General features: G+C 43.1%; 1 protein-coding gene across 1 annotated transcript in view; it reads right to left on the reverse strand.

The window, feature by feature from the left end:
• Positions 1–11,989, reverse strand: part of LOC123642746 (oxysterol binding protein) — a 32,216-nt gene extending 20,227 nt beyond the window's left edge. The window contains exons 1-4 of the mRNA XM_045558149.1: positions 11,552–11,989; positions 6,936–7,144; positions 4,836–5,086; positions 128–326 (exon numbers count right to left, since the gene is read on the reverse strand). Of these exons, the coding sequence (XP_045414105.1) occupies positions 128–326; positions 4,836–5,086; positions 6,936–7,144; positions 11,552–11,886 (994 nt within the window). The 5' untranslated portion in view covers positions 11,887–11,989. The remainder of the gene's footprint in view (positions 1–127; positions 327–4,835; positions 5,087–6,935; positions 7,145–11,551) is intronic.
• Between the last annotated feature and the right edge of the window lie 474 nt (positions 11,990–12,463).

The following is a 12,463-nucleotide window of genomic DNA, read 5'->3' on the forward strand; positions in this document are numbered from 1 at the left end:
AAAAGCCAAAAGAAATTCCAATTCCATTTCGGATGAGCTGTTGATTGTGCAACCTTTGGAGTTCTATTAATCACAGAAAACCACCTGGCTCATATCAGAAAGGCTGCCTAACAGCTAGGCGTCTCACCTTTGCCAGAACCAGCACTGCCGGGAGTGTTTGCTGGCAGCACAGTGGCTCCCCGGAAGGCCCTCTCCAGGTGATTATGCTGCTTTGCCAGCTGCTCAAGGGTCTCTTCCAGTCGGATACGCTGGTCTCTTTCATACTGTAGTGACTTTTGCCACTTTTTACTATGAGTCTGGGCTAACATGAGGAAATCTCTGCAGGCCTGTATAGAGAAAGCATTGGTTGTGTCACTTTAACTAGACAGAGGTTCTCCTCAGGCCTCTGCAAGCCCATTAAGTAACCTTATTCTGGGAACTGTACCATGAAAGACCTTCCCTGTTATGACAAGGTATCAGAGACAGCTAGCTCCATGCTGCAATCAAGGTCAAATCGAGAAAACCTTGAGTATTATAGTTCTTTTATACCTTCCTGGTCATGAGGACCAAACCAATGCCAAGTGAGCAGTAAACCTAGACAAAGTATTTGTGGCAATATCACAAAGGGCAGGTATGTGAACCGCACCAAAAAAAAGAAATCTACTGACTGAAAGAAAGACAAGAAAAAACATAGGGTAACTGCTTTCAACAAATTCTTTAAAAAACAACAACAACAAAAAGAACCGTGTTTAATGAGATTTATTTTATTTCGTTTTATTTTTGAAACAGAGTCTTTGTTGCCCAGGCTAGAGTGCAGTGGCATCATCATCATAGCTCACTGCAACCTCAAACTGCTGGGTTCAAGTGATCCTCCTGCCTCAGCCTCCCGAGTAGCTGATCAACAAATTCTTGACTAAACTCAAGTAACCTAAAGCTGAGGAATTCTGACACTGAGAATGGAGAATCTGCACTGAATTAGACTAAATATGGGAAAACTTATTTGATTTTATTTTGGTCACTAAGAGAAACAACTGATCTTAAAAATTATAAGCCTACATAAGGAAGCAAAGAAAGGATCTAGAGAAAAAACACACATATTAAATACGATCATATCAGTTCCACCACTGGCTCCCCACTAACATCGGGACAAATCTTAAGTACTGGTTATGAACACAAGGCGCCCTTCACACCATGGCCACCACCTGTCTTGTATCCTCCTCTCCAGACAGATGTACTTACCCTTGCACCCTACAATGGAACCACACTGAACTGCTACCATTTCTTGGACACACAGATTTCTTTCAGGCCTGCCCACCTCAGTAAATGCTGTTCACTCTCCCTAGAATGCCCTTCTCCATCCCCTGTCTCTAAGAAAGGGGAAATCTTCATTCTTTAAAACTTCCTGGCAAATGTTACTTCTTGACACCTTCCCCACTAGTCTCATAAGCAGCCAGTTTCTTCTCTACATTTCCATAGCACTTTGCCCAAATTTCTATTTTACACATGCTCAGCAGTATCGTGACTGATGTTCTCTCTCTCCAGATGGATCATGTGCAATTTAAAGACACATTTTACTGCTTATTCATATACAGACTCCAGCTCCTAATTTAGTTGCTTTGTATATAGTAGGAGCCTGATAAAGTTTGTTTAATAAATAAATGAAGGAAGCAAGCAATGTAAGCTTAAAAGTTGATCCCCTGTTATAGAGAAACTAAAACGTAAATAGAATATCTATTCCCATGGCTTCAACCATTACTTACAGGCCAATGGCTACTAAATCAGTAATTCTAGCCCTAAATCAGTAATTTTAGCCCAGCACTAAGTTTCAGACCAGAATATCCAACTGCCTATTCAATGGCTCAAAGTAACCTCAAAATCAATAGGTCCCAAAGTGAACTCACCACTTTCTCATGCTGACTCTGCTTCTCCCTTTGATGTTCTCCATGCCAAGAATAGTTCCAGGGCCCTCCCAGTTGTCCAAGCCAGAAAACTAAGGGGCACCCTTCTCTTATTTTTGCTTCCCTCCTCATATCCAACTATCAAGTCCTACTGATTCTTTTTTAATATTTTTGGAATCTGTATATGTCTTTCCATCCTCCATACTCAGAGGTAGTACAGAGTACACACTCTGGAGTTGGGACCGTTGGGGCTCAAATCACAGCTTCAGCCCACTATCTAGCTGTGGAATTCTGGGCAAGTTATTTAACATTTCTGTGCCTCATCTTCCTTTATCAGTAAACAAAGAATAGCAACAGTAACAATCTCAAAGAGTTGTAAGCACTTAGAACCACAATGGGTTCACAGTAACCGGCCTCACATCTAGCTACTTCGTTGCTTTACTAACAGTCAAGGGAAAGGGAAGGATCTGCATATGCCACACCACTACCTGGATCAATGTTTCTCCCTCACTCTCTTTTAATACTGGTCATAATTAAAATTTGGCTATGTCAGGCACTTTGCTGAGTACTTCACATAAATTACCTAACAAAATCCTTCTAACAACCCTGTGAAGGGTCTACTAGTATCATCACCATTTACAGATAAGGAATTGTGGTCACAGAGGATGTAGGTTGTCCCAGGTTACAGTTAGGTCACCAAGGCGGTTGGACTCCAGGCCCCAAGCTCTAGCTTGCCTTTCTTCATAGGAAGAATCTCACTGCTCTTTCTGAATTTATCTGAAGTGTCACCTTCTCTAATCCTCCTAGTCTGAGCCAAACACTTCCATTGTGCTATACCACAACAACCCATGCTCTTTTCCAACAGGTCACTTAGAGCACTCTATAAAGATCCATTTGCTTCTCTGTCCCTCACTAGACAGTAATCTCTCTGAGGGCAGGGACCATATCCACCCTCAGGAACAGTGCCTAGAACACAGGAGGTGCTCAATAGATAGCAAATGAATATAATGAACAGTGTCAAATTTAATTCTCTGATTAGATTCACTTTGACAGTAAGAAAAGCTATATCCTAAGCAATCAAGAAATTGAGTGAAATGTATTCTTCCTTTGATATAATTTTGCTGCTTTAGAGTTGTGATGCTCTAGCATGTTAATTTTTAAAATGCATATTACACTTAAATCCTTACTGTCATCACCTAAAAGGTACAACAGAAATAACACAGGGATAAAAAATGTATTTCAAGCAATAATTAGCTATGAAAGGGGACAGGCAGTGCACCAAGGGAGAACAGAATGAGAAATCAGAACTTAACCTCCGACTTTCAAGGGATCATTCCCTTTAACACAGACTCTGGACACTGAGAACTTGAGGAAGAAGAATTTCCCCAAGGAACAAAGATAAGTATATTGTCAAGAAAAGTTCAAATTAAAGTTTCAGTTTTATAAAGGGGTCTTTTGTTTAGCAAAAGTTTCCCATCAGAATAGAAAAAAAATTGCCATGGAGTGAGGTGTTCACCGGATGTGTGTAAAAGGCAACATTCACTCTCAGGAGACTGTTGTACCCTAAACTGTTCTATTTAAAAAGTATTTACTATTAATTGACCACATGATTTATGAAGTTTTTCTGATCGCAAAAGGACTGGAAAACCAGGCACACAGTCACTAAGAAGTGAGACAGTTTGGAAAGAGTGCCTGACTAGACATCAGAAGTGCAAGCATCAGTACTGATTTGCTGGATGGTCCTAGCAGATAGTTAATCTTCCTGCAGTCCCTAAGTGGAGTATAATTTGTCTTCTTTTTACCTTGTGTGAAACAGAGCACTGAACAGTGTTCAGGGCTTCAGAAAATGATACTAAATTAAAGGTTACCACAACTTTCTATTACTCAACAAAGTGATTAAATGAGAAAAACTAAATTTCCCCTTGGTTACAGGAAAAAGTGTTAATCTTTAAGGGCCATGTGAACTAAACGAGTTCTAAGCAGATGTCATATGTTACTATTGCTCCCTAAACAAGAGAAAATCTGGCACTAGGTAAGGCAATTTAATCCCATTTAATTAGACAGGAAAAAAAAAAAAACCACGCTGCATAAATGTTTTCTCACAGAATACCCTTCTTACTTATGAAAAGTCTTTAAGTGTTTTTATAAGGAAGGTAACTAAAACAACCTGCCAGGTGAGAATCAGTTACCCATAGAGGAAAACAGCATTGTTTAAACCATGTATTCATTTCATTCTCATCAATACATTGGTAATGCCAGTGGTACTTGTATATACTCAGAGCCTTGCATCCAAGCAGGTAAAATATTTCACAAACCAACAACAGCCACCCGAGGTGGGAGTAATAAGAAGGCAGAAGCATTGGCTCCTCTTTTTAAAAGAAACCCAAAGTTTAGCATGTTGTCTTATCAACAGTATTATCCCTGAAATCAAGGACAAAAGATGAGACTAATGAATGTTACAAGGTTCTCACTAGTACTTGATCCAGCCTCCACTTACTCCCCTGTATGCCAGAATGCATTAGCAAAGTAAGCATGTGACTTTGTTAACTTAAAGCTCAAAGAACATGACAGCAGAAAGGATGCATAGAGACCTTTTAGTTCCAACAGATTACGTTAGATATAAGTAAATAAAACCACAGCCCAGACAGATTAAGGGACTCGACTAATAACACCATGAGATGTCCTGCTGGTTGTAGAAGCAGGGCTGGAACTCTGGACTCCTACCTAACTCCCCGGTTGAAGCAATGTGCTCCTGACCACTTGAGCCGAGCATGAAAGTCATTCCATCTGTGCAGCCTGTTCTAGTTCATGCAATAAACAATGTAACTTAAAGTGCTTGAGCAGTGAAGCGGGACCTAGTACTCTGCTTTATCAATTACAATTTTCAGACATTTGGGCAGAATGATGCTTCAAAGAGGGAAAGAATCAAAACAGAACACAGACACCCTCTGCACTCACATTGATCATGGCATTGGATGTTATCCTAAAGAGTGTGGCTCGTTCGTTGACCTGTTTGATCTTTTCATTGCTCTCAGCAGGCAACTTCAGGGACTCCAGCTCACTGAGAGAACGCTGCAGAGCGGTGCCATGCTTAGCTATCAAGTCATTGCATGTGCTCAGGTCCTCTACTTTGCTGGAGAGGGTCCGAAGCGTATTCTGCAGTTCAGTCTTGTCAGTTTGTGAGACAGACTCTTCATCTCCTGATTCATCTGTAGGAATGAAAAGACAAGTTATGTGACCCTGCTCTGCCCACAACCAAACCAACACTTCTCACGCTGTGCATTCTGACTGACTGAAAGCTTGCCATTACCAGATGATTTCTCTATCATGTGGTGCACAGAGCACCTGTACCACAAACACCTGGGGTGCTTCTTAAAGAGGCAGAGTCTCTGGCCCCACCCCCAGAAGACTTTAATTAAGCTGGTGTGAGGCAAAGCCCAAAAATATGCCTTTCTAATAAGTTGCCCACGTAATTCTGATGCACATTGAAGCTTGAAAGCCACTGACCTATAGGACAGCATGGAGAAGCTGAATGGCTTTAAAATTGGGAATGAATTATTGACCTTTTAACTCTAGCCTTGAGGGTTCCAATCTAGTCCAAGCTAATAATTATTACAAATCCATCATCATCTGTTGGATGATCAGTGGGCCCTGTATGAAATGAGTTGAGAATCACAGACTAGCTCTTTGTAGACCAAGTCGACAACACTAAAGGGCCCATTAATTTATCTTTTCTGAAAAGGAGCTCAGGAACTTCGTGATGAAGTCATTTGACACTAGAGCCACCATGAAAGCAATGCAAGGTATTATGTTAAATAGCTCTCTAATAATAAGTCAAGTAGAGAAGCTATGTTGTACCTCTCACTAGAACTTTTGTACTTAACACTCTGTAACAGCAAAATGCTTTTCTAGCAGTGTCACTTCCTTTGGGGGAGCTAAGATCAGCACTAAAATCAAAACAAAAGAAATAAGAAAAGACTTGCCCTATCTGCTAGACAGGGAGGCAGGGCCAAAGTCAGAATATAACCTGTTACTAAAAAATTTACAAAGGCCGGGCGCAGTGGCTCACGCCTGTAATCCTAGCACTCTGGGAGGCCGAGGCGGGTGGATCGCTCGAGGTCAGGAGTTCGAGACCAGCCTGAGCAAGAGCAAGACGCCGTCTCTACTAAAAATAGAAATAAAAATTATCTGGACAACTAAAAATATATATAGAAAAAATTAGCCAGGCATGGTGGCACATGCCTGTAGTCCCAGCTACTCGGGAGGCTGAGGCAGGAGGATTGCTTGAGCCCAGGAGGTTGAGGTTGCTGTGAGCTAGGCTGACGCCACGGCACTCACTCTAGCCCAGGCAACAAAGTGAGACTCTGTCTCAAAAAAAAAAAAAACAAAAAAATTTACAAAGTAATTTTCCTTTCACTGCTTAATAGATATTAAATACAGTATCAATGACAAAAGATAAAATAAACGACAGACAAACAAAAGTCAGCAGGTGACCATCTTGGTCAGCTCTAAGTGAACAAGCTCCATATGATTAAACTATCAACATCTCAGGGGGAAATCCTACCATATTCCTTGAAGAAAAATCAAAACATAACTTGCCTGCTCTTTTTAGTGTAACCAATGTAGCAAAATGAAGATTTTTTTCACAGAAAATATCACATATACAGTTGTTGGCAGTCTATTTAGGATCGTTTCAACTTAACTAACAAACAGTTAAGTAAGAAGTCATCAGGAGATAAAAGTACAGCCAGATCCAAATTGTGAATTGTAATAATCCTAAAACTGACCTAGCAATAAAATAATTATTGTTCAAAATTTTAAGGCAGCCAGTTGGCATTAAAGGCAAAAGCACAACTGTTATGCGTCTAGGACAGAGTTTTTCAACCTTGGCCAGATAATTCTTTGTTGTGCATTTGTTTGGTGCACTGTAGGAGGTTTAGCAGCATCCCTGGCCTCTACTCTGTAGATGCCAGTAGCATCTCCACCCAGGCCTCTTCACTTGTGACAACCAGACATTGCCAAATGTCCCCTGGTGGCCTGGAGTTCTTTGCTCCCTACCTGATTCTGCCAGCATCATCACAGCCTTGGCCTTGGCCAGTTCCAGGGCTGTAACCCAGCGCTGCCGCTCCACTTCCGAGCTAGCCTTCAGATGGTAAGTCTGAGCACCCCCATTGGAAATAATGAAGTTGCAAGAGTCCTCCACAGTGATATTGGCTGTGGCGAGGTTGATGGTACCACGGCAGGTATGTCTCATTTCAGCCTTTGACCTGCAATAATGAGACAAAGACAAGCTAAGTAGCAAGCTGATGGGTGGCTTATCCTTCATCACATTCCATTTATGTTCATAACTCCATTTATGCTCCTAACTCTGAGCTCTTTGAAAATATGATAGTCTTAGGAATCAGCAAGTTCTAGTCCCTCAAATGGTTCCTGAAAATTCAAGCAACAATCGGTAGGGATTTCCTTTCAAAGCCTGTATGTGTTGTTTCTGAGTCAGATTTTATTCCCCTGCTGTTCCTCTCATGTGCTTTTTAAAAACAAGTTTGACTGAGGTATAACTACATGAAATACCCATTCAGCACTTTTAAGTGTACAGTTGAATGAATTTTGACAAATGTATACAATTGCGTAACCTCCACCACAACGAAGATGTAGAACATTTCCATCACCTCAAGAAGTTCCCTCATGCCCTTTTGCAGTCAGGAATTACTTTTTACTTAGCAAGTTATAATTACAAAGAGCTTTATAACCTCATGCAACAAAATTTCCTACAGCAGTCTTATTCCCTAAGAATAGCTCCATTTTTTATATACTGAACCATCTCCCTCACTGTAACAGGCCAAATGCAAACTGTCACACCATGCTTAGAATTACATTGCAGGAATGTAAAAAGGCACATTTAAATGTTTAGAGTATTAAATACTGGATAGGGCTCAAATGATATGAAATAAGAATAACTAGCTTTCTGGGGGATTAAAAAAAGAATAATCATAAAGGAATCACCAGGTGTTTTAATCCTCCTGGAATATATTCTTTCCTAACATCCAACATCCTCTCTTGTTGGGAACTCCTAAGCCATCCTATTAATAGCTAGGGAAGATTCAGCAGATCTGCTCTCAGAGGACTGGCTGTAAAAATTTTCCCCATCTCTACTGACTGACAGTTCTACTAATAGACTAACTTTTGAACTTTACAGCACTAGTTGGTGACAACAAGCTACAAAACACTTCACATAAAATATCAAGCTTCACATAAAATATCAAGCTTCTCACGCAATTGAGTATGCAATGAAAACTGTGTCATTTCCCCGCTACCCGCTGGTTATGCCCAGAGACCTGCATGTGGAGACTGCAGTTTTCCCTGTCCAACTTGGAACATAAAGAGGTCAAAGTCCTTTGCCAACTGCCACAGTACAAAGCAAAGCCATTTCCCTTTCAGTGGTGCCAAGCGGCCAAGCACACCTGGCACATCCAGAATTCCTGCATGCCAGTAATGGCACACACCCCATCTCCAGAAACTAAGATTTGGTATGTTTGAGAAAGTCTGTTTACTGTGCTTAGGAAGGCAGGTTTGCTGTTGTTCGATTTGTCACAGGAGACTGTTTTTTCTTCCTCAAATGTACAAATGAGCAGTATGGGAAGGCCAGGGGGGTCTCAATGGACTGGGCCGCTTTCCATCCTCTGCACCTGCCACACTGTAACGTGAATCCCTGCTTTTTCTATTCTTACCTCCCTGCCCCCAAGCTTCAGTTACATTATGAATAATGCAGGCTGAATTACAGACACACAGCTGACAGGCCAGCTCACTCTTGCTTTCTACTCCAAGGGTGCTACTTGGACCTTCTTCCACATTCCTCCTTATTGGCACTTTTTACAAACCACTTCCTGGGAATCTCTTCTGCCTGGATCATCTTCATGAACTAAAGGTTTCTCAAATCACATAAACTATGTAGCAGTTAAAAAAAAAAAACAAAACACCAAGGAACCCTGGGTGTAAGGCAGGCTTGACCTCGGAACTCTTGAGTTTGGGCAGATATACCTATGATTATAAATGATTAGTGCAGAAGCAGGAATGACATGATTCTCAGGGTGCAAGATAAGTTCTTCAGGCACTATAGTATTAGGTGGTATTTTATGGCTAGAAAGTTCTTCCCAGAAAAGGCCAGCTGATATAGTAATTCAATCTCTAGAAGCTAGCCAGAAAACTAACCCTGTGGCCTGTCACAATGTTTCTGGGGAAGCTAGGATTCTACATGAAGTTTTAAGTAATGGGTCATCTATGAAACTGGGTATGTAATAAGCACAGGATAGGTAAAAAGAAGGAAGTGACTTGCCAAAGCCTTTTAGGCCTATTAAGACAGTTCATCAGAGGATGGGTCTATGAAGTGCACGATCTCAGTTAAAAGGAAAACAGTATTTTGGAAATGGCATACATAAGAGATTGCAGGTTTTGGAGGTATGAATAGCAGGAGGAAGGACAACTTGGCTAAAAAAATTCCAGGAGGGAGACGAGGACCAGAAGAACCCAGCTGGCAAGAATAAACTGCCAGTATAGTTGGTAGGAAGCATTTCAATGCAATTTTGAGGATAGTGCATAGAATTGATAACGCTGGATCCTGTTGCTTGGTTGGTTTGTGGGTGGGACCATCTTAGCTGGCAAAGACAGGCCTATGGCATATTTCCCAATATGTGGTTTGGTATGTTTTGAAAGGAGTTTTATCTGTAGTCAGACAGGTACCACTAGCTCTTGTAAGGGAGAGGTTAAAAGTGGTTACAAATACTTGAAGAGACAGCAACATATAAGTTATTAATGTCCAAGATCTGTACTGATCAAAGAATCAACAGCCTAGAAAGTAGATCCTATAAGAATGTGGGGGAGGCAAAAATGACCACACATGAAGGCCCTTAGACAATTTTTGAAAACAGGGTATCAGTACTAATAGTGACTTAGGACTTAAGTGAGGCTATAAGTCAACTGAACATTAGAATGATGGTCAATAACAGGAAATCATGAACTTGAGTAAGGAAAAAAACTCCCAGGCAAACTAAAATTTTAGATTTGTGATCTAAACTTAAACTGATAGTCCTGGATGTGTTGTTAGAAAGGGTCATAATTTAAAATCAATTCTGAATACAATAATGCAAATGATGTATACAACTATTCACAACTAATGTTGCTTAAGCAGTGAGGATGAGCTAAGGCATTTTCCACAGTTAGAGGAAAGATAAGAATGCGTTCCTACCAACAACCTCCAACTCCTCCCTTCAGTTTCTCCTCAAAATTCTCTAAGAGCCAATACAATGGAGTTGATGGAAAAGAGGCTTGTCCACCTCAACTTTCCTGGTAGCAGAACTACTAGCGAAGGAAAGGAAATATACAGTGAGCTGCTTTTCAACATCAGTGTTTTAGGTATCAAATAGGATGGTCTTTAGAAAAAGATTTCAATTAGGAATGTCATTATATTAACAAAAGTCTTCCTTAAAAAAGACTTTATACTTTTTGTATAAAATACACATAGTAGGCATGATCCATAAACTTGCTATTGATAAATAATTATCTCTGTAATTGACTGATCCATGTAACACTAACCTGGGTTTTAGGTTATGTTGGTGTGAACAGAAGTAGTTTCAAATCCTCACTCCTCCAAAACCTTGGGAAAGTTGCCCATGTTAAGTTTCAGTTTCCTCATCCATAAAATGGGAATATCTCCTAACTCCCAGGGTGGTTGTTGGGAGTCAACTAAGTACTATATGTAAAACACCTAGCCACATTGTCCAGCCTTCAGGAAATGTTGACATCCTGTCCCTAAATCATCTATCTTGATTCCTCTATCTATAGTAACATGAGTAACCCAAAAGCATGCTATGTTATGGCCAGGGTGTGTCGCCATAAATATATATTAAACAGTCCAAAATAAACATTGTTGAACAGAAGTAATCATACCAAAAACATGGATGATTCTTTTAATAACACTTAATTCTAACCAAAAAGATTACAGAAATGTTGGATAAAACAATTATTCCCATTGAATGATTCCCATGGAGGTGAGGCAAGCAAAAATAAAAGCAGCACTGGAGTGCACATCTCCATTCTGGGCTGTCCAGAAGGTGAAAGCATATGCAAGTCTTGGAGAGATAAGGAAAACAGGGGACAGAATACCAAAGCTACCCTGCGTGTGCTGTCCTTGTGCCTCAGTGTGGAGAGTAAGGGTGAGTACATCAAGAGCTACGAATAACCTTGAATTTTGGAGACTGGGCACAGACAGCTACGATTTGAGATTTGCACTGTAAGTTTCTTGGGAGCAGTGTTCAGATGTGCTCTCCTACATGTGCCCCCTTAGCACCTACAACAGAGCCTCGCTTGCAGAATAAATAATTGCACCCATGTGCTGGTGGAAATACAATGGAAGAACAGATGCTCTCCAAACAATTGCTGAATGGAAAGGCCAGGGGACGAGGGGAAGATGTGGTACCCAGGGGGAGGGGAGGTGTAAGTCCTGGGGTTTCCACTTTCGTGACAGTGGGCTCCTGTCGCGGGCTGTCAATCCGCGCAGGTGACGAAAATGGGCCTGGGGCGACCTTGGCTGCCATGCCGGCCGGCGAGGGTGAGGGCGCCAGGGCTGTCGGCTGCGCTGGGGGAGGCAAGGTGAGTGACGGCGCCCCGGAAGCAGTTACCTGTAGTAGCTCAGGAGCCCGTTGCTCAGCACGAACCACCGCCGCTGGTAGCCTTTGATATAATTGGTCCATTTGAAGAGCCAGCCCTCTCGAGCCGAGCCCGAACCCCCAGCGCCTGAGCCGCCCGAGCCCCCCGCCGCCACTCCCCCGGCCCCGGGGCCCGGGCCGCCCGCCGCTGCCGCGGCCACAGTCCCTGACGCAGCCCCAGAGCCCGGCCCCGCATCTCCGCGGCCGCCGCCTCCTCCCACCACGGGGGGACCGGCGCCGCCGCCGCCAGGAGCTGCAATGGCTGCCGGGCCCGGCCCCACCACTCCTCTCAGCTCCGTCGCCGCCATGAGCCGCCGCCGCCCGGAGATACAGGGCCGGAACCGCCTACGAGAGCCGCCGTCGCCGCCCGGAGCGCCCCACACGGCTAGCGCATCAGCCGCCGCCGCGGAGCGTCCCCGCCCCGCCAGGCCCGCCGCGAGAAGGAGGGCTCGGCCGCCGGGAAGGAGGACGTCGATTGGTGCCGCTCAGTGTCACTTGAGGAAGACCCCACAGACATAGGCATTTCTCGCGGACCTGTCATTCTACACCGCCCAGTGAGAGCCCGGGGTGGGAAGCGTCCGCCAGACCTGCCGTTGATTGGTTTGGGTGAAGGCCAATCAGACGCGTTTAGAAGCTCATTGGTGCTTTTCTGAAGTTTCTAGCGTTCAGGGAGGTGGGAGGAATGCGGGGTGCCCGGCAAATTTGATCGCCGATTGGCTAGCGTTTCCGCCACTCATTTCAGTTTGTGCTCCTGTCACTGCCACGTCACCCCCTCCCATCACTCCTCGCATCGCCCTCTTCCGCCCTTACGGATTGGTGGTTGGTATCAGCTACTCAACCTTTTCTACCATTTACTGAACGCGTTGAAGAAAAAGAGGCGAAGTC

Source organism: Lemur catta, chromosome 7, assembly GCF_020740605.2.
Source record: "Lemur catta isolate mLemCat1 chromosome 7, mLemCat1.pri, whole genome shotgun sequence".
NCBI lineage: Eukaryota > Metazoa > Chordata > Mammalia > Primates > Lemuridae > Lemur > Lemur catta.